This window comes from Tauraco erythrolophus, chromosome 7, assembly GCF_009769465.1.
Source record: "Tauraco erythrolophus isolate bTauEry1 chromosome 7, bTauEry1.pri, whole genome shotgun sequence".
Taxonomy (NCBI): domain Eukaryota; kingdom Metazoa; phylum Chordata; class Aves; order Musophagiformes; family Musophagidae; genus Tauraco; species Tauraco erythrolophus.
This window is the reverse complement of record NC_141471.1, coordinates 4340224-4362117: the sequence shown is the minus strand read 5'-3', so window position 1 is coordinate 4362117 and position 21894 is coordinate 4340224. Positions and strand designations below refer to the sequence as shown.

Genomic DNA, 21894 nt, shown 5'->3' with positions numbered 1-21894 from the left:
TTCCTGAGTATATTCCTTATTTGATGTTCAGGTGAAAAAGTAATGTAGGGATGCCTGTCCAAAATTCAGAAAAATACCAGAAGGGCACACCAGAATGCATCAGCCCACTTGAAGCACAGATAATAGCTTTAATTAAAACAGCTTGTTTTATTTTATCAATGCCTCTAGTCAGTTATTCATGTACTTGTTCTTCAGTTCTGTAAATTGACAGTGGTTCAGAAGTAGTTTATTATTCCCCTATCACTGTTTCTCCCTTGCTTATCTTCCTTATTTTGAGCAGCGACGGAACCATTAAATACTTTTAATACCTTCCACCCCATTCAGACAGAAGGAAAAAAAACAGAGAAAAGATAATGAAGGTGTCTTCCACTTTCATTTCTAGATCAAAGAGGTCCAAGTAACTATACAAGCACTCAGCTTTACTTCAGCATGAACACAATTTCTTCAGTATAGCTATTCCTGAATAGGAGTGGTCTGCAGTTGTTCGAGAGCAACATCTGAATTTGGCGTATGCTGTTATGCCAACCAACATACAACAGACAAACATTTGAGTAACATCTCATACCAACAGCTTTGACAGGCAAACCAGGCTGCCTTTTCTCCATGCTGTGTCCAGCAGCGTCCTTTTAGAATCATAGAATCATGGAATGGGTTGGGTTGGAAAGGACCTCAAAGATCATCTAGTTCCAACCCCCCTGCCATGGGCAGGGACACCCTCCACTACACCAGGCTGCCCAAAGCCTCATCGAGCCTGGCCTTAAACACTTCCAGGGATGGGGCATCTACAACTTCTCTGGGCAACCTGTTCCAGTGCCTCACCACCCTCAGAGTGAAAAATTTCTTCCTTAGATCTAACCTAAATCTCCCCTCTTTCAGTTTAAATCCATTGCCCCTTGTCCTGTCACTACACGCCCTTGCAAAAAGTCCCTCTCCAGCTTTCCTGTAGGCCCCCTTTTTGTCTCTAATGGAACCATTAGTAGGTGTTGCTCTTAAATTTAAGGCAATATTCTGTAAAGCTTTCATGGGAAACTGTGCCCTAGACAATCTGTATGACCAGTTTCCTATGCTGAGCAGCACACACCATTATGAGTTGAAGGAGTATTGCAGGAAAAGGAAAAAATTGCTCCTTTTCATTTGAACGTTGCTATTTACAGTATATATAAAACAGAAAAGGATGGTTGTAGTGAGTTAGTCATTACCCTTCCACCCTCCTCCTTTCCTTTCTACAAATTACTGCAAGAAAATGTACCTGTGTTCTTGATTTGTTTTTAAAATGAGAACTTTTTTCTTTTTTTTAGGAATTAAAAAATCTTTTGTTTGGCTCTAGTCTTTGTTGCTTCAGTGAAGAGTGGAAAATACAGAGTTTTACATTTAATAACATACCACAGTTAAAATATGGCATTGTGCAAAAAAAGGTACTCTAAATGACTTCTTTAAAGTGATCTTTGCTTTTTTACACTAAGTTTACAAAGTTTGTGTGGTTCAGCAGTTTAAAAAAAGTCTTCTGAGGACTCTTCTCTTTCTTTAACTTCTCTGGTTACCATTGGGTGATGTCACCTTATTAAATCTTGCTAGGAGACTTGAGATGGATGGAATGTTTCTGAGGGAAACTTAAAATAGCTCCAGAAAGTGTGCATGTATGTATGTGTGGCCAAGAGTTACTCACAGGGAGGAAGATAAGCTAGTGGTAGTAAAAGAATAAAAGGACATAAATCAAAAAACACATGGGACAGTATCTGTGGAATTTAATATGCTGAATCCTCTGTTAAGTTGCAGTAATTCCCAGTACTACCAGTGATATGTGGTATTGTGGTATGTGTGATATTAGTCTTGTGTCCTGCATAGCCTGCTCTGTTCATGCATAGATGTTCCAGACAAGGGATGGCTTTTCTCTGTCTCCTCAGCAAACCACTTGAGTAAATAATATGATATGAGGCACCTGGGAGAGAGTGGAGTGACAAGGGAAGGAGAGTTATGCTGGATGAGGTTTTCTAGACGAGAAGAGGGCATACCAGTTGCTTCTCAGGACAACTTGTGCAGCTGTCTCTGCCATACAGTTAACCCATAGGATCAGGTCTTGGTCATGCAATGGGTTCAGGTGGGCTAGATGGCAGGGAATAAGCAAGGAGAAGGAAAGACAATGCTACCCCATCCCACGGTCTTTCAAAACAACTATGTATCTGTTTTCCATAAAGTTTAAGGTTGATATATATATTGTGATTTTTTCCCCAACATTAATCATTGGAGAGGTTCAAACTTCCTTTGTTTTCTTTCTCTTCTCCAGTGGGATAGCTGCCTGGTGCAGAGGGTTATACATAAAATGGAAATCTTTGTTTAGTGATGTGAGATCTTGATGGGTGGCACAGTTTCTTGGAGGAGATAGAAGAGCAAGGCTGATTTTCACCCTTTGGAAAACAGTCAGATTTGATTTCTCTCTGGAAGTTAAGGTAGACTGTGGCTCAATAGAGATCAGGAGGTCTTTCATTAGTTTGCATAATCACAGAACAGGTTTAAAAAAAAATTTCCTTTGATGTTATAGATGTCTAGGTGTTTTCAGGAAAAATAGGTGGGAAATACAATACCGGTTAGTAACACCGATTTTCATTGGCTTGCAAAAACAATAAATAAATAGAGAAACAGAAAGCAATACAAAGTCATGGATAGAAAGAGAGAGATGAAAGAATGGTTTAAGCCTGAATGGAAGCACGTGACTTGCCAAAGTTTTCACCAACATCAAACAGTGCAAATTGTTTTCCTTATGGAGCATCCCATTCTTCCCCTCAGGGTGGCCCATGTGGAGTACTGGCCGCAGTTCAAGCTTGTGTCCTACAACAGCTTATCTTTGCAGACAGTAACAGGAATAAAGACATTTGGTAAGTCAGCAATCGACATCAGAAATTATACTCCATACAGAAGTAAAAAATTTTTTTCTCTGCTGCAGCCACTTGGGAGCCTTTTGAGTTTGAACTCACTGAACTTCTCTTTGTCTCTGAGAGAGAAAGAAAGTAGCATATGATTTACTTGTATTTACTTCCCCTGCAGGAATTGAGAGGTTGGTGTTTTATTTGTATGATTACTTGCTTGTGATTAACCCAAGAACCTCTAAAAAAATCCAACAGCTTGAATTGAGGCCAATGAGAATTATTTAACCTTGAGATCCCATGGAGATGTGATTTCAAGAAAATGTAGTCAAGATTTGAAAGACCGTGAAATTCATGCAGTTTTCTACACTAAGGATCTCAAGGAGGGTGAAAAATTAAAGTTATAGCTATAATTTTTTTTCTTGCTACTTTGTTTGATCTTTCACAGCTAAACACTTTAATATGATTTGAATTTAAATTCTGTGACTGTATATTCTAATTACTTTAAAGGAATATTGTTAAGAATTTCAGTGTCAAGAAAAATGGCTTGGACTGTTATAATAGTAAAATACTTGTCACTTTGCTAAAGGAACAGAGCTTATTCAATGAAGTGCTGGGAAGTAATGTCTAAAAAAATTACTTTATTACCAGCCTCCTTGTATTTGCCTTTTATTTTCAATAAGAAATCAAGTCCATTACAAAAGAAAAAATTCACAAAGCTTTCCTGTGCTTTATGGGTAGAGTTTATTGAATAGGTGTAACAGTATTTTACTGGTTTACACTGCCACCACCTTGTGTTATTTGTGGGTGAAACACTGACCACAATTTAGTCAAAAGAAAGGCTTTCATGCTGAGATTTTTCTTGAACTTCATTATCTTACACTGTAAAAATGTTCATAATGTATAAAAATTTGGCCTTAAATATACATTTTTCTGCTTGGAACTGTTTAGAAAAGTGACAGGATGTCTGTTGATTTTCCTTGGTTTTGTCTGACTGACACATAATGTATATTCATTGTTTGGAAAGAAATATGCACCTATAGAACATCATTATTTGTCTTCAGCACCCAGGATGGGAGGTGGCAGTTAATCAAAGGACTACCAGGTCCTAGGGGGTCCAGGAGTACTAGTGAGTCGACAGCTCTGATGTGATACGCCTAGTAAGCCATTAGAAATGTTGAAAAGCAGGCTTGGAGTCTAAATACAATACTGAAAGTTTTACTGTGACTACTACTATTGCTGTTGCCACTTGTTATTGACACTGATTGCTTGTGGACCCCAAGACAAGGACCAGGTAAACAAGATGCTGTGAATTCATCACTTGAAAATTGCCTCTTCCTTGAAATCAGTTAGCATGGACCGATAAAGAGGTAGGGTCAGTGATGTAATACATGTGCAGAATGTAATTTCGAGTTAATCTTACAGCATTATGCAATTTAGTTTTTTCTTCTTCTGTTCAGTTCTTTCAGTACATCACATCTATCTGTAATTCATATCAAGAGCCTGCTGTTCAGAGGACTTTTAAAAAGTGCAAAAATTAGCTGGCAAAACTTTATTATTCTAATTCAGATTATAAGGAGAGTAGACTTGTCAAGGCAGAATGAGACTCTTGTCTGAGAAAAAAACTCAGAAACATCCATGCAAGCAAATCAGAACATATTTAGATTTTATGACCAGGAATCTCCACAGAATTCACCTAAGAATTATTTCTGGTTGTGAAAACTAAGAATTTGTTTCAGCTTGGAGGACAGCCTTTGATCATCTCCTCCTTGTTCCCTTTGAGTCTCAGGTCATCCTTACTGAAAAATAGAGATATTAACCTTTTCCTCTTTCAATATGATTCAGTGATCATAAATGTCATAAAATTATATGGCACTCACATAAGTGGATTGAGGCCAAACTGTTTCAACTGTAAGTGTCTCAACTCATTCCAGCTACAACCTATCCTGTTTACTTGGCAATGTTTGCCTCTCCAATTTTTCCTCTCATATTATCCACATGGTTTTAAAATATTTTTTTTTTGCATATTTATTTTGTATGTGAAAAATGGTGCTGAAGTATGCAGAAAGTCTCCAAGGAATTTCAGGTTAGCAGGTGAGCTCTTTGTCTTTATGCACAGAAATGCTAAAAGCCTCCGGCCCCCTAAAAATGAATAGCAAGATGGACTGTTGTATTCATGTGATGATAAACATATTTGTCTTATGAAGTGTTTGCCATGGGCAGAAACTTAGTCAGGCAGAAAGAAAGGGAAGTATCAGAGCTTGAAATGAGAGGATTAGTATTCCTTTCTAATTCTAACCTGAATTTTCAAATTATTAGCCACTTCACAGTAAGTGTTTGACTTCAGGCTTCTTTGACATTCAAGAAAAAGTTATAATGTCTCCACTGTGCGGCCTCTGTCAGACACATAAATTAGTTGCTATGCTTCCCATAAATTTCTGAGTGTCTGTATTAGAACACAGGCAGAGAGAAGAGAAAGTTGTGATTGTATTTTTTTTACTTGAAAACTTTCACCGATTATTTTCCATATCTCACATCCTTCAGAGAGGGAAATATTCTCTAAATGAACATTATATTCAAGGCAGACATTGAACTTGAAAGTCTGTTTAAGTTTTTGATGTTTGTGTGTTTCTTGTTTAGTCTTTTGAATTATTAGATCTTTTACTCAAATGGTGGGAACAGGTTTTGACATCATCTCCCATGCTTGTAATGCTCTAAGACTGATAATATCTGAATTTCAGACTGCCATTCTTGAAGCCACTAGAGAAAATTCCAATTCTGCGCTTCCCAGGGGCGTGGGTCTATTGTCCACTTTGTCAGGCTTATGGATGTTGGGTTTCATTCTTAAATCTGCCAGTTTTCCATTATGTGACTTTTGGCCTCCTGATCCTTTATTTCTCCATTCACATTTCGGAAGTCAGAATAACGGGAGGTATTAGAAGACTTCACAAAACACAGCTTGTGTGATGGCATTGCTTATATGTTTGGGATTTATAGACTACTGTAAATATTCTATAGTTTTGCACATCATTGAGTAAGTTCCAAGCCAAGCATCTAAGTGAAAATATTTCAGAAACAGTGTGGCTCCACAGACCAATACTGGGTCAGTTACCATGATGTTTTAGGGTACCACTTTGGGGCATACTTTATTTAAAAAATGCACGCATAGTGTTTATTGCAGATGGTAAATAAAGTTTAGTAGTGGGTAAGAATATTATGGTGTATATTTGTTGACAGGAGTTAAGAAATAAAAATTTAAGAAAGAAGTATGAAGGCCTTTATAAACTAAAAATCATATTTAATATATAAAACAATCCTGTTACAGAACATTAAAACAATTTTATTACAGATTTAAAGATGAATTAACTTCTCTTGTCCATTGTTTGCCAATACACTATTGTTCCCTGAAGTACATTTACCTGTTTTTTTGTCCAACCAATTATAAACATGTATTCTGAAAGAGCATCTACTCTTCCTTTTAGAAGATTAGTTTTCAGGATATGATTACAGATCTGTATGTAATCAGTTCCTGTTATTGATCATACCTTATTTAGTATTCTCTTGATTTTGGTCCATTGGTCTTAATGATAATAATAGGATTTTTTTAATCATTCCTTATAAATCAGACACCATCTTTAGTATTAATCTCCTAGAAGCAGAGGTTGTGCATTTCATCTCTTAGATTCACCTATATTGCAAGGTAGAACACACAGATATAGGCTAGCAAGCTTAAAATTGCTTAGTTTAAGTACCCATAAAAGCAATTAACCATCATTATGAGCAACATAAGCTCATCCAGATCCACCAAACGCAACAAACTGCTGTTAAGACTTTACCTAGGTGAATTAACTTCCCTCATATTTCTGTTTTGCTTCTGACTTTGGAAGAGACCTACCCACTGTGCCCGATTTGTTTTATTAGCGATCCGAAGAGGAAATTGTTCTAGATACTGCTCTATTCACTAGATCTGATTATCTTCAGTAGGTCCAAGATACCTTCTTAAATGCCTAAAATGAGATTTAAGGAATCTCAAGGAATGATTCCAGAAAGCCCATATTCCGGTGGCGACTTTAGTTGCACCTCCCTCTTTAGAGCTCTTTAGGTGCTGAACAGCAACACCACATCCTCCTATCACCTGTTCATTCCAGTGCTGAGAAGTCTTCATGCTGGTGCACAGTGAGTGCTCTCAGGGCGTTTAATTCAGATACTGAATCCTCAGAGAAGTGTCAGATTCAACTGTATCTTTGTACCTGGTACGTCTTCTCGTTAACAATGCTAGCTTCTTGTTCAACTCAGCATTTTTTTGAGTTGGCCATCCAAGTTGTCTCTTTCTTGACTGTAGAAGGAACTGAGATACCTAAATGATAATTTCCGGAGGCAACTTGCTGGAGCCTCATTATTAGACGTTATAACACCTAAATAGTCTTTTAAAAAAGGCTTTTGTTCTTTTAACTACAAACCTGCTATCCATCTGTATGTGCTGTAATGGGGCAGTTAGACCTCTAATGACTAAGCTTCCCAACACACGTTTGGGTAACTGTCTGTTTCTTGCCTTTCCTGGATTGCAGTTGTCTTCAGCCTTCAGAAGTTCACAGAACCAAATGCCTCACCATGGCTATTGCGGACATACTGTGGCGTGCAGGAGGCAATGAAAAAGCAGTTGTGGCACTGTAAGTAGCAGGAGCAGTTTTTGTACAATGCTCCTATACTTGTGTCTGTTATAAATGTGCATAGTTTACAAAATGAAAGTGTTGTAAGATTTATGAAGGCTAAAATGGCTTAGACATAAACACAAAATGTCATTTCTGCTGTCCCAGTAGCTGGGACAGAATAGTCCCAGTGAAAGATCCTGTGGATTCCATTTAGACTATGATTCCTCCAAAATCTCTACCAAGAGTTGCTTTTCCATATGCAGCATTTTACTCCAACAATTTTGTATTGCAGGATATTCTATTATGGCTGGGATTAATATCCTTTTGCTGTAGCTGCCTACTAGTTATTTAGTTTATGCTATGTGATTAGGCTGTTGTACACAAGACATCTAACATAGATCACTGGCTTTGGCTGTACTGCATCCTACATGAAATTTTTAGGAGACTAATTGTGAGAATAGGTCATTTCTTTTATTAGATCAACTGAGATAGCTGAAAAATGGCAGAGAAGCTTTTGGGCACAGAAGTCTTTCTACAAACCTGAAATAGAAGCAGCAAATTCAAAGACATTTCAAATGATATTTTGCATATTTTACATTTATGAAACGCTTCTTCTGTGATGATGTTATGCATATGTTCTTCTGCTTGTTTTAATGTCACTGCTCTAATATTCTTTTCCAATAAAAACTGTCATTAACGTCTTAAACCTATATTTATCCTCTCTCTGTATAAACTTGTAATTCATATTAAATAGACTGAGAGAGCACAGCACAGCTAAAGTCTATGTTACATTGTTAAAAGATTATTTAATATGCAATATGAACTTATTATGTAAGAGATCTTTTTTAAAAAAGTGGTTAATAATAATAATAATAATACAAAATCTTTGGCTCATCATTCAGTTCTTATAACATGTTGATTTCTCTTTAATGCCATTTTGTTGCTTTTAATATGAGCTTTGGTTTTGTCTCAATATCCTCTTCAGGCCATCAGGAAGACAGCAGTTCACTCCCATAGGAAAATACAAGGCAGATGGAATCTTAGAAACTGTAAGGCTCTGTGTAACTCACACTAATATTCTCCATATAAGCCTCTTTCTAGCTCTTCTTATTTTAGTACAATGAATCTGATTTCCATTGCTCTCTTAGTGTTTTAAAGTCTTTTACGTCAAATTAGTTAATTGTGATCCAAAAATCAATAGGAAATAACAAAATCCTGTAGTCTGTCTGGCTCTGAGTCGTCCCAGTGTCTGTGGGCCATTGGGCAAATTGCCAGATTTTGTGGGCAAAAAGAACTCTGAAGTTCTTTTTTGTTCCATCTACCTTTCAAGCTCAGAAACTGTGCCCACTTTTATTGATATGCAGTAAAAGTGAATGTGGATCCTTTCAAGTTGACCAGTATGGCCATGAGCATCAAAAGGCAGTATTTTCTTCTTGTCTTACACAGTATTCTTTGCTTTTTTTTTTTTCTCCCTCCAGAAGCTCCAAGTAGCAAAATACTTTCCAGTTATGCCTTTATTTCCATCTGAAGCTCTCAAAGGGCTTTGCAAACAGTTGTGCCATAAGCCAGGCTTTAGTGGTTTGAGGGAATATTACTGGCCTCCTAAATGGAGGAATGGATGCGTCAACAACTTTTCAGAACCAGACAGTTTTGGAACAACTGAAAGTGAAAACCTGTATAAAGAGGGTGAATGCAGCAGAAAACCTTGGCTATTCTATGCTCTTCCAAGAGACAAGACAGATTACTTAATTAACATGTTAACATAATTGTGAGCTGCTGGCAATTCAGAGTGCAACTAACACCATTATGCTGCCTCTAACTACCGCTAATCAGAGGTGATGTGGACGTAGGCACAGTGAAAGTGTGAGTGAAAGGAATATCATCCAGACTGCTTGATCTTAGCTCACACAGTGTCTGCAAGACCATAATTTCTGTCAAAATCTGAAGATGCAAAAGTAGACAAAGAATGCTGAAGTCAGGGGCCTGGATCCGTGAACTCTCCTAAACTTCATGTTAAATAGGAGTATTCATGGAAGTGTTCTCTGACTACGAGAAGAAGTGCTCTGATACGTGCCCACTATAAATGGCTCATCACATAGCTACAAATTCCTGAGCTACTTGCCCATTCTGTGTCTTCTAAAGCTGCAGTATTCCTATGTTTGTTCTAGGAATTGTTTTTTAAATATCACAAGAAGTGATATTTAAAAATTCAGAATATACGAAGTGCTGAGATACAATATTATACCAAGTGACAACAGTAAGAGGTTGTTAGATTGTTATTCCATTTTGTTAGTTCGAATCTTTCCAGTCAGATTTAAAATTTTGGCTGCTTTAGTTCAGCTTTTGGGTTATAAAAATGAGTTGGTTTTGTTTCAGTTACATTTTTTCTTCATATGTTTCTTCGCAGCTAATACTCCATAGTGCCACAAGATACGAAGATCTGGTTGTATTTCTTCAGCAGAATATTCACCAGGTACTGTGTACAAAGAACACACTGAACCTGTTGCAGTTCAGCTGTCAGTCTGTCTGTTCATCAGTCTCTTGTGATGCCTTCTGAACGTTGTTTCAAACACTGTATGGACATGTCTTGCATTTTAACAAACGGAGCAACAGATTTAGTTTTACCATAAATGAGAACAGTTCTGCTTTCGGTTCTATTTGCATTTCTTTAGGGTTGGGCAAAAAACGTACACAGCAAACAAAATAAAACCAGGCCTTTTCTTTTTCAGTTTGAAATGGGTCCCTGTGGGTGCATCCTTCTGACGGTGTCTGTCATCTTATCAAGATCTATCAATCTGTGAGTGCCTTTGTGTCTCTGTTTCAAAAACTGCAAACAGCCTGTGCAAAGTGAGGAAACAATCATGATGTACTTAACTCTCTGGCCTTTTTAATCTATTTTGATGTTTACTCTGTTAAATGTAGGGAAGTTATGCAGATTTGCTCCTTTAATCTTCGCTTTTTTCATTGTATACACACACATATATATATACATGTGCTGTGATATATATACATGTGGCAGTGATCAGTCCACCATATCTGATATAAGTGTCTCCATCAAAACATTAGGTGTCATGTCTAAGGAAGTTGCCTCTGCTCCCTGTCTTGACAGTTGAAAGCAAGACTCATTTAGAGGGTTATTTCATATACTTTAGGTATCTGCCTTAGGTAGTAGGGATGGATATCTTGCTCGTGATGCCCCAATCTCTCTGTCAATGATAGTGACAAAGAAAGGCTAGTATAAAATGGATTAGGCAGCTGATTTTTAGATGATTTAAAGTATGACAAATCTGGACCCAGTTTATTGGTGTAATAAAATTGCTGAGCTCTAAGTGGTAGTCATTATAGCCTCTTTTAAGAACTCACTGAGGCTTGCCCAAGCAGTTGCAGTTAATTGTGCTTTTATACAGATTAAATGTATTTCTGTGATACTGTGAATATCAGAGTGGGTCAGAATATAAAAGCTTTCTTCATTTTGTCAAATTCCACTTTTGTAAAAATCTCCTAGAGTTGTCTGCAAGTGAAAAGAACTGGTCCCTGACAACTTAAAATAACAACTGACATGAAGAGAGCAGATGCACTTGAAAGCAGCATGAATTTGATTTATGTAAGCTTTTATTTGTTATATCTCTGCAGTGTCTTGAAAATAAATAGCAACTTAGTCCAAATTTGTGATATGCATTCAGTTGCTCACCTGCAGAGATTCCTACAAGCGTTTATAGATTGGTTTTCTGGGTTTATTGTCATTTCTTCCTTGCTTTTGCTTACAGTAACACTACAGGCCATTGGCTTAACTCGACTTTTGCACTCTGACACAAATGATATGATAATTTTATAGCGTATGTCACTTATTCGTATTTTTCTGAGCTAGTTACAGCAGAGAGGTCCAGATTAGTAGAAGTATTTGAGCAATTAACAGTATACTTGGCATTTGGTAGGATCACCAAAAGCAGCAATGTTCCTAATTGCTATTGATTGCATTGCTATAAAATGGTAAACATTCTTTACTAGTATAAGCAAGGAGCTTATTTTTCCCATCCCCTCTCAATTCCTAACAGATGGATTATGACAAGGCCAGTCAATCATCTGTGTTTGTATTTGGGGGAGCTAAGTGTCTAAAGTGAACATGAAAATTCCTTATGGTGTCTATTTGCATTTTTAGGTATCTAAATATTTTTACAGTTCTGGTCCACAATGTCAGAATTGTTTATAAAATGTAGCTGTATTTCAAGGAAGATTCATGACTTTCTCACAGAACTTCATTTTAAAGTTCCACTACTCTTCTAGCTTGGTACTGTGCAATGCATTGGTACCTATCTTTTATCAAGAAATATGTACCATTTAGTGAGTGTTACAAGCACTGTAAGTCATTATTTACATAACTGGCATAGTTCTAGATGAATAGTTGAAAACAAAAAAGAGTTGGTTTAGGTAATGGAATTTTCATCCAATAATAGATCTCCCAGGGATTCTTTTTTTGTCTCAGTTTTTTAACAGAAAACCAGTGGGTATTTAAAAAAAAAGCCAAAACAACAAAAAACCCACTCCATGGAAGTGTCAGTTGTCCTGATTTTTGTGTGCATATTCTATCAAAAAAACTAGATAGATGATATAATTTTAGTTGAGAAGTTCACATATTTTGGTTTCTCAAATCACGTTGAAATGCTTCTGTTTTGGTCAGTTCTTCACCATGTGCCCACGATGCTCTGGGTTCCCTTGTTAAACATCTCTTCTATAAATAATTGGCGTTTCTTGTAAGCAAGTTGAAGACTAAGGATGGGATAGTCTTGAACCGTGGTTATCATAGAAGAACATTGTGTATGATGTCCAATGAAGTCAAACAAAAGCATTTATGTTTGGTTCAACAAAGAGAAGACTGGTGTTTTGATTAATGAATATTGAAATGTTTCTTTCAATCAAAAATTTTCTTCCCAATGTTTTTTGTTCCATGAATAATTCCAGTGTTTACTGAAGCTTTCATTTCAGGATATAATTAGAAGAAAGTAATAACACCTTATTTGATATGGTGGGGAAGCATTAATCACAAGTTAAAAGACAGAGCACTGAATGTGGACTACATGTTGAGGTTGATTAATTGAAAGATAAGTACCACTGTACCAAGACCTGTGCAGTTCAACCCATCCAGAAGTGATCTAGAAGGAGTGCAGGATAATGAGACGCCAGAGCTTACAGACTTCCTCAGAGCAGTCACATCTGTGGACAGATGCTTCCCATGTTTGTACAGATGGAAGATGTCATGCAGTTGTGACCATGCCACGTAACTTGGGAATGATAGCTGCAGTAGTTGGTGTGGTACAGAATGACCAAGACCTGATAGCACCTTCTTAAACCTGTGACTAAGTTCTAGCAGTTCAGAAGGATCTCATAGTGCAAGCAGGGAGCGAGCAAGCAAGCATCTAAGTTTACCCTTCTAAAAATTACCGCAAGTCTTTATCCTCCCAGCTCCCTCTGTAATCAGTGAAAAAAGAGAAGCTTCTCTAAGAGAGAGTCATCTCATCCAAAAATAAGTGTCAAGAAAGGTGAGGAGAATTGCTTTTTTCTTTGATTTTGAAGGAAGAACTACTAGCGAAGACTCCAGTTTCTTAGGTGCTTGCTATTTTGAAGGTAACGATCTATCTTACTTGTCTTTAGTTACTTTCTATGGAAATACTTGCATCTAGGCTTCCTTTATGCTCAAAAAAGAGAAAAAAGTCGTGATTCATTTGACTTATTTTGAATGTTTACCTTAGAATGAGATAAATCATCTCCTGAAATGCTTACTTATCTCCCTTACACAAAAAGAAAATCTAAATGGCCTACTCATATTTACACTGTAAACATCAAAGTGGTGAAATGAATTCTTAGAGTGACTGGTCAATAAAACGGGAGGTTAAATGAATAGAATCATAGAATGCTTTGGGTTGAAAGGGACCTTGGAGATCATCTAGTTCCAACCCCCCTGCCATGGGCAGGGAAATCCTCCTCTAGATCAGGTTGTTCAAAGCCTCATCCAACCTGTCCTTGAACTCTTCCAGGGATGAGGCATCTACAGCATCTCTGGGAAATCTGTTCCAGTATTTCACCATCCTCGTTGTAAAAAAATTTCTTCCTTATCCAGTCTAAATCGACTCTCTTTCAGTTTAGATCCATTGCCCCTTGTCCCATCACTACATGCCCTTTGAAAAAGTCCCTCTCCAGCTTTCCTGTAGGCCCCCTTTAAGTACTGGAAGACTGCTATAAGATCAGCCTGGAGCCTTCTCTTCTCCAGGCTGAACAGCCCCAACTCTCTCAGCCTGTCTCCATAGCAGAGATGCTCCAGCCCTCGCATCATCTTCATGGCACTCCTCTGGACCCGCTCCAGCAGCTCCATGTCTTTCTTGTGTTGGGGACTCCAGAGCTGAACACAATATTCCAGGTGGGGTCTCACGAGAGCAGAGCAGAGGGGCAGAATCACTTCCCTGACCTGCTGCCCACGTTGCTTTGGATGCAGCCCAGGACACGGTTGGCTTTCTGGGCTGCCAGCACACATTGCCGGCTCATGCTGAGCTTCTCATCCACCAGCACTCCCAAGTCCTTTTCCTCACGGCTGCGCTCAATCCATCCTCTGCCCAGCCTGTACTTGTGCTTGGGATTGCCCCGACCCACGTGCAGGACCTTGCACTTGGCCTTGTTGAACTTCATGAGGTTTGCACAAGCCCACGTCTCAAGCCTGTCGAGGTCCTTCAGGATGACAGAGAGGGAGATGGAAATTCAGTGTTAATAATGCAAAGTATTATACATGATGAAAAACCAGTCTCAACTAGACTTACCTAGTGATGGGCTTTAAATAGGCTATTATGGAAAAGGAGATAAATTCTGGCACTGCTACTAGCAATTTAATTATCTGAATATACCAGTTCAATTTTCTGTGATAGACAAAAAAGAAAAAATGTGTTGGGAGTTATGGTGAGAAGAAATAAGAATAGAATAAAAATATGGTAATGTCTTTGTAGAAATACATGATCTTCTCATGTCTTTGTCTTGCATGTAGTCTTTTCTTCACAGGTCTGTAAAGACACGTTAGAACTAGAACACACTGGAAGAGAAAAGCAAAGTTTCTCTTTAGAGTTGAATAGCTTCTGCGTGAGGACAGATGAAATCTTTCCTCTTTGGCATTGAAGAGGAATAACTCGGATGTAATAAACATTTAGACATCCATTATGAGGTTGAATAAGAAGTGATTATACATTATTTCTCAGAGTCCAAAACTTTGAGGGCTGTTGTGGAAATGCTCAGGCATCGACTTTAAAACAAAACACAGTACTTTTTTTCCACAGCAGAAGTAACTTTCAGTACTGAGAGATGAGGAGGCCAAAAGTATGAAGAGGTTCAAATAAATTTCGTCAAGGTACTGGAACGTACGTGCTTCAGTACCTTTAAATCTCCCTCTCTAGATGTGATCTCCATGTGCCCCGTCTGTGTGTTCTGCCTTGGTGTGTGCTTCTGCTGCTGCCGACTGAATGCTGGGATAGGCTGGCTTTTGGTCTGGCTCCATAAAATTTAGATTGTTACTGATTTTTCTTGTAAACGGAAATTCCGGGTTTCATCTAGGTCTACCCGGCACTTTTTCTAAATCCCTGACAATCTCAGTATTTTTATTTAATGGGAACGCATGTCAGGAAATGCAGGGGTTTGTACTGCTTTGTAGATTTTGGTAATGAGTTTATCATACTCCATGCACTAATGATCATCACTGGTAGAACTGATAACAAATGGCCAAAGAGGAGTGAGAATTCCTGAGGAAGTCGCTGAGAACGTGTTGTTGCTTCTGGTAAAGGAAGGAATGCTGGTCAACAACAATTGTAACCTCTTTTTTTTTTTTTAAACAACCAGTAAAAAATTAAAAAATAGTGGCGTATTGTACTAGCTCAGGGGACTAATCTTCCTGAATGTGCAAAATATGTACTAAAATCTTCATGTTGTTAAGAGCTCCAAGATATTTTCCATGTGCCTGGGACAGACTGAGCTTCAAGGTGGGTTGCAAGTCCCCAGGTGGGTCTCACCGTTGTATCTGAGCGTGGCACATGGCATGTAGGAAAGTTATGAATACTCAGGAGGGGCTTACTCTGACCCAGAAATGCAGTTTTAGTAAATCCCACAGTCTTACTGAAGTTACAACGTGTACTGGAACTGCTGTGCAAGCTTTCTCTGCTGGATGCTGTCTCATCACCTCTAACACTTGGCACATTCCCCTCTGTGTTTACTCATGCAAAACCATTGCTATACTGGGATGTGGCTGATTCCGATCCATTCATTGAAAATGAATTCTTTAAATTTCAGCTTCTTACCAACCAGTCACACTGTCTGTTTTCATTGCCATGTGTTTTAGTCAGTGCCATAACTTCACTGCACAAAACCGTCATTACTAGAACTATAATAGCAAAGAACCTATTGAATGAGAAAATTTATTAGGTCAGATTCCTTTGTGGAAAAGTAGTGTGTTGCCATTTTCAGGCTGCTTGGAGAAAATAAATAGAGCCTCATCTGAAACACAGACTCATTGTGTTACTCACAAGTTTGCTGACCAACACAATCAAAACACCAGTGTTTGCAATCTCTTTTGTCGACTTAGGGATACTTTATTGCTTACTGATAGTGGATCACGAATTGAATTCTTCAGTCAGCATTGGCCATTTGGGAGTCTTTTCAAATTTTTTTCTGAAGTGTTTGTGTGAGAATAAAGGAAGCTGGCTTTATCTGTGGGAAAAATAAAAAGCAAGTCAAGAGGAGGCTGTGTACTTCATTAAGTTTGGCCACTTAGGAACCTAGGAAAATACATGTCAACACCTTTTTCCTTATTGTTATCCCACAACTCTAATAACTATCCTTCTGTAGTTACTACTCCAAAAGTAACTATATATGACCCTGTTTTAAAATTATTTGTTCTGTTTCTGAGTTTGGGAGTTTTGGTTGTTTGGAGATTTTGTTTGTTTGTTTTTTTCTTGCTTTCCCCCCCAAAAAAAGCCAATGTCTTTTTATTAAATGGAATAAATCACATTTTTATTCCTTATCAGTCTAGGGCTTCTCACGCCAAGTAAGTCTGCCCTTACTTATTGGTAATTTATCTAGTTCTCTGAAATCATCTATCAATTAATAAATTTTTACTAAGAGGAATCATATGATTAAAACTACATTGTTCGGTGAGCACTTATTCTTCATTCCTGTGGTACCATTTTACTGAACTAGGGCAGTTAAATTTCTGTCATCTTTCATTCTAATCCATCTTGAAATAAACACCCTCAAACATCAAATCATGTTAATAGCTGTCCAGCATATCTATTCCATCTCAAAAAATACCCTTCTCATAATAAATGAAGCCGAGCTGCACTTGGCATGTTGTAGGGGAGAGAAGTTTTGACTTGTTTGGACTTCATGTGAGAAGAAAGCCTGATCAGACAGGCTAAAGGACCAGTGGCTACAATCTGTCTCTGGCTAATGCAGAGCATCTAGCTTCAGCATTTACTGAACTAGTGTACCTTCCTGAATTAATAACTTGTTCATCTGAGGAATCTGATTTTGAAGTACATCCGAGGATGTTGGACAAACTATACTTTGTTATCATTGTTATGCCCTGTACTATGCTCAAATATATCCATTTGTCAGCTTGGTTTTGCTTCTGTAATTGTTTGGCTGGTTGCAAGCCATATCCCAAGAATCTTCCTGCTTTGGTCTATTGGCAAACTATTTTTATCAATTTTTTTAAAAATATAACAGTTCTATCTTTACTTATCTCTATAGGACAGCATTTCACTGAGAGACATACTGTTATGTATGTACATTGTATATTTATAGTGCAGTAATACCTATAGGCTGTAGTGAAGATCAGAAGCTCTTTTTGCCAAGAGTCAGAAAGAGTAAGAGTGTGTATAAATGCAATTACTACAGGTCACATTCCACCTGGCTTCAAAATCAGTTGTTTGCCCATAGCCACACAATTCCTGCCCTACAGAGTTTTCATAGAGCAGGAGGGACATATGACAAATGGGAAGCAGAAACCTATGGGAATTGATTTATCAAAAAACTTCCAGATGAGTGTAATCTGTTGGGCATGTGCTGTAAGCAGGTGAGCACACTGGTTTATCGTGGCCAGAACGAGGTGCCACGAATCAGAGAAGACACTGTGAACTGACTGCTGAACTTTGGCATCTCTAGCCACGGTGTTACCTGCCTTTCAGGTATGATTTGCTGGTCCATTTTCATCTGGATTATTTCGTATTGCTGCAAGCACAGAATAAGCACTCTTACTTAACCGTACACTTCATTATGGTAAATAATCTTAAATAATCTCAAATAACCATATGAAAATTATAAAATATTAGTGCAAATAAAACATATTGAAAGCCAAGCTCTGGGAAGACTACCTTTACTCAGTGAGACAAGTTTTTATCAAGATGTGTGACAAGATAATCATCATTGTAGTAATAATCTGTATCAAACTGTTTGTATCCTTTTCTGTATCCTTTCTGTGTCCATTTCTGTATCATTTTCTGTGAAATAACCTTGATTCTGACATATTACTTGACTTTCAAACTCAGTCACGTAGGACATGAAAAAAGAAAGTGATGCTCTGTTGGCACATGAATTGCAGGTGGAACAATGGGTTCTCCGCCCTCAATCCACTTTCGTTAACCGACACCTTTTCCTGTCTCAGAGCCAATCTCTAATTTGGAGTTCCCATAAAATGCACCTACTCTTCTCAGGCTATTTGGTGAAGAAAGGCTTTCTGTGAGGTGACCATTTGCCTCATCCAATGGTAAAAGCACTTACAACTTCACATAGAAGATCCAGTCACATGGGACATACTGAGTTCTTGATGGAAATACATTTTTCTATGAGCCAGTTTTTTGGGAAAGGTTTTTCAGAGATAGTTCCCCCCTGACTTGAGAGTGCCTGGGAGAACAACAGCAAGGGGAAATTACGTGTGTGAGTAGTTTTCACTCCATGTTTGCAGTTATGTAATACAAATACATGTCATCATGTATTTTAGGGCTTAGTCTTTTGGTGTTTGAAAAAGATAGGGAAGCAGCTATTTTTAATGGGAAACAGCTGTCAATTACGTTACAGTGCTAAAAACGAAGCAGTTTGACTTAGCTGAAAAATCCATATTTGAGACTCTCAGACCTCTCCAAGACCCATTTGTGATTTTACAACATGAAGGAAGCACGAGATTAGATTTACTGAGAACAATGGGAGGAGAGCAAATAGGAGAGTTTGTGTGGGATCTAGTCCTTGATAGGGAAGAATTGAGTCCTTATTTGTTTGAGTAAGTGAACTTCTGTGCCTCCTGCTTGCTAGGTTGCATGCAATTCATAATCTTCAGGATCTTCCTTGTCTTTTGAGGGTCTGTTGTGTGAAATAGACAGAGGCCATTCTAGCTGGAGTGTTCACTGAGCAAGAATTGCTTGCTGCGTTAATAAATATATTAATAACCATAGAACGTTAATGAAGCACAGATTGCAGCTTTGACTGCTAAAAGACAATAAAGAAGGGAGCTTATTTGAAAGACAAGAAGGCAGAGATAAAAAGTGAAACAGCCTTAGCAGTATTTGAAGGAGGATGTGAGACCAAGATTTAAAGCTATGAGATTTATATTCTTTCAAATGTGGATCTACCGTGGAATGTATTGATGTATGACATGTCACTTGATAACACCTGAGAAACAGGGGACCCAGGGACAAAAGAATAAAGCTAGAGATTATGGTAGAATGAGGTTTCGAAGACAAGATACAGGAAAATAGAGTAGGGTCTGACATAACACAAATATATAAGCATCTGTCAAATAAGATCTGACAATAAGGAAGCTGTATAGCCTGCTAGATAAGAAGCGTGACCCAGGTGGAAACATGACCACAACGCAAAGAAGAAGAGTTGAATTAGGTTTGAAGAAGGTTGCTGCACCGAAGAACAAGGAACAAAAGTTAGTGGTAAAGGAAAAAAAAACCAAACACAGCAAAAAAGGGAAGAATCAGGATGACAGAGAGGTTGTTATACTGATTCTATTTGACATCTTGCTAGGTAAGGGACTGCTATACGGGGAAATGATGAAAAAAAATTAAAAAAGGAAAAAACCCTGGGATTTGCAAAAAATAATAGAGAGAGACATATGACTCTTGTCTACCTGTTGAGAAAATTCAGGAGGACTGTCACCAGCATGGATCCACGGAACAGAGAAGTGGACTGGGTGATGGCAAATTTAGTGTGGATATGCAACAGAAAGATTTCTTATGGCAACAGGGGGAAAAGCCAGATTGTTCCCCCAACACATGCAATTCCCTCTAGAACAGATCAGGATAAATCATAAAACTGAGGAATATGCCTGAAGAGAAGGAAGCTTTTTAGGACATTCTCTGGGGAATTTTCTGATCTCTAAAGAAAGAGCACAAAAGAATTAAAAAAATGTGGTGAGCAACAAATAGCTCTAGCACTAGTGGTCGGAGTCTTGGTGTTGGAAAATACAGAAATAATGTGATTGAGACAAGGTCAGACCCAGATCTTGAATCACAGAAATTAAACAACAAGCAATTTCCTTATCATATCAATAAAGATATCAGGAAAATATGTGAAATTTCTGTGTAGAGTGGCTATGGCTGCTATTTGGTATAATGTAAAAAATGCTCCAACTATGTAATAGCAAACAATACTTACATTTAAGAAAGATGGAAGAGCAGACCAAGCAACTTAGCCTTTATCTCAGAAGATTGAAAAGCAAAATTCTGAAAAGAGAGTAACTAACTACAAAGATAAATGGAAAATGGCAGGGAATGCAGTCTGATTTTACAGAAGATAAGTTATACAAGACTGAACTTTTCTTCTACTTTGATAAATGAGCTGTTTTTTTAAAGTGAGAAATTAACTAGAAGGAGTCTGTCTGAACTTCAGTACAGCATGCAATTTTAGTACCAAAAGGAGAACTGTTAGTTAAATTGAAAAAAAAAAAGGAAAAAAGAATAAAGTTACTTAAAAGGTTTTTGTATTTGATATGCCAAATGAGAAGTTATTTGCTAATGTAAAAATAAGAGAGCTTTTAAGAATTATAAAGGTGATAAAGGAAAGGGACTCAGAAAAGAGTTATCGGAGCAGGGAAGGTTACTGACAGAGTTCCACAATGATCAGTGTGAGATTAAACTTAGTTTTTATTCCCTGCAGTACTCTTGGAAAAAGGGACTGGTGTGCTAATGAAGTGTACTGAAGTCTCACAAGTTGAAAGACACTGTCAGTGCAAAGAACAAATTGTATTGTACAAAAAGAGTTGGCTTAGCTTCATGATGAGGGTAATAAAAAAAGAATTAATTTTAACTACAGAAACTACAAGGTCATGCAAACAGATACTACTCACTACTGTACTGTGGAGGTTCATAAGTTGTAAATGACCGAATAAGGAGTTGACAAGAGTAGTGGAGTAGTGGAGCAAACAATGACTTTGAGCCAGCATTATAAAATAACATTGGACCTACTCTTAGGGTGTATCAGCATAAATAGTTTTAGGAAATGAATAAATATTACTAGATTGTACAAGGCACTGATGTGTCCTCATTGAAATGCCATGTTAAATTGAGTTCACCCTTTAAAACTGGGAGAAGTGTAGGGAAAGGGAAGACCAGAGGAATGAAAAATCTGTCTTATAAAAGAACAACAGAAGTTTTTATCTTTTCTAGCCTAAAAAACAAATTTTGAGAGTGGATATAACTATTTTCAAAAAAATTGAAGAGTAGCACTTGTAGGTAAACAAGAAGGACCAAGAGGAGTTATTTAATTTAAGGAACAATATTAGTACAAAATTAAATTATATCAGTAAACTTAGCCTGTGACTCAATAAACCAGTCAAAGTGTGACTGTATTTCAGGTTCCTAAGCTACCACCGAAAAAGTATGGAAAGCCTAGAAAGCAATTAAGAAATGTGATTTTCTGTGAAAGAGAGTAAGTGGAATGGCTGAATTTTACCTGCTAGATGCAGAGCACATCATCTTCCTTTCTTCCTGCTCTCCACAACTCTGCTTTATCCCCGTGTGGGACATGACTGTAGTCCACACCATGACTAATATAAACATAGAGTGTTGTTCTGAGAAGTATCTGAGATATGTGGATTTAATTGCCCGTCAGTTCCACAAGACTGTCCATATAGGATCAAAAGAAAGGTCCATCCAGCCTATTAGCCTGTCTTTGATAGTGGAAAGCTGTGGCTGCTGAAGGAAAACGCATAAAAGATGGAGTGACTATAAAGCAATTATTCTGCTGGTATATTCTCCACGTTTCCGATAGTCAGTAATTCAGAGACTTCCTAAGCTGGCAGTAGTATCCGGACCATTGAGCTTATTAGCCCTTGATGAACCTATCCTCCATGAATT

The 21894-nt window shown here is 37.8% G+C and overlaps 1 protein-coding gene across 1 annotated transcript in view; it reads left to right on the top strand.

Moving 5' to 3' along the window:
- Window positions 1-21894, top strand: part of MINDY4 (MINDY lysine 48 deubiquitinase 4) — an 81447-nt gene that overhangs the window by 26806 nt on the left and 32747 nt on the right. Inside the window, exons 8-13 of the mRNA XM_086614917.1 lie at window positions 1299-1415; window positions 2785-2873; window positions 7430-7531; window positions 8499-8562; window positions 9921-9986; window positions 10243-10310. Of these exons, the coding sequence (XP_086471043.1) occupies window positions 1299-1415; window positions 2785-2873; window positions 7430-7531; window positions 8499-8562; window positions 9921-9986; window positions 10243-10310 (506 nt within the window). The remainder of the gene's footprint in view (window positions 1-1298; window positions 1416-2784; window positions 2874-7429; window positions 7532-8498; window positions 8563-9920; window positions 9987-10242; window positions 10311-21894) is intronic.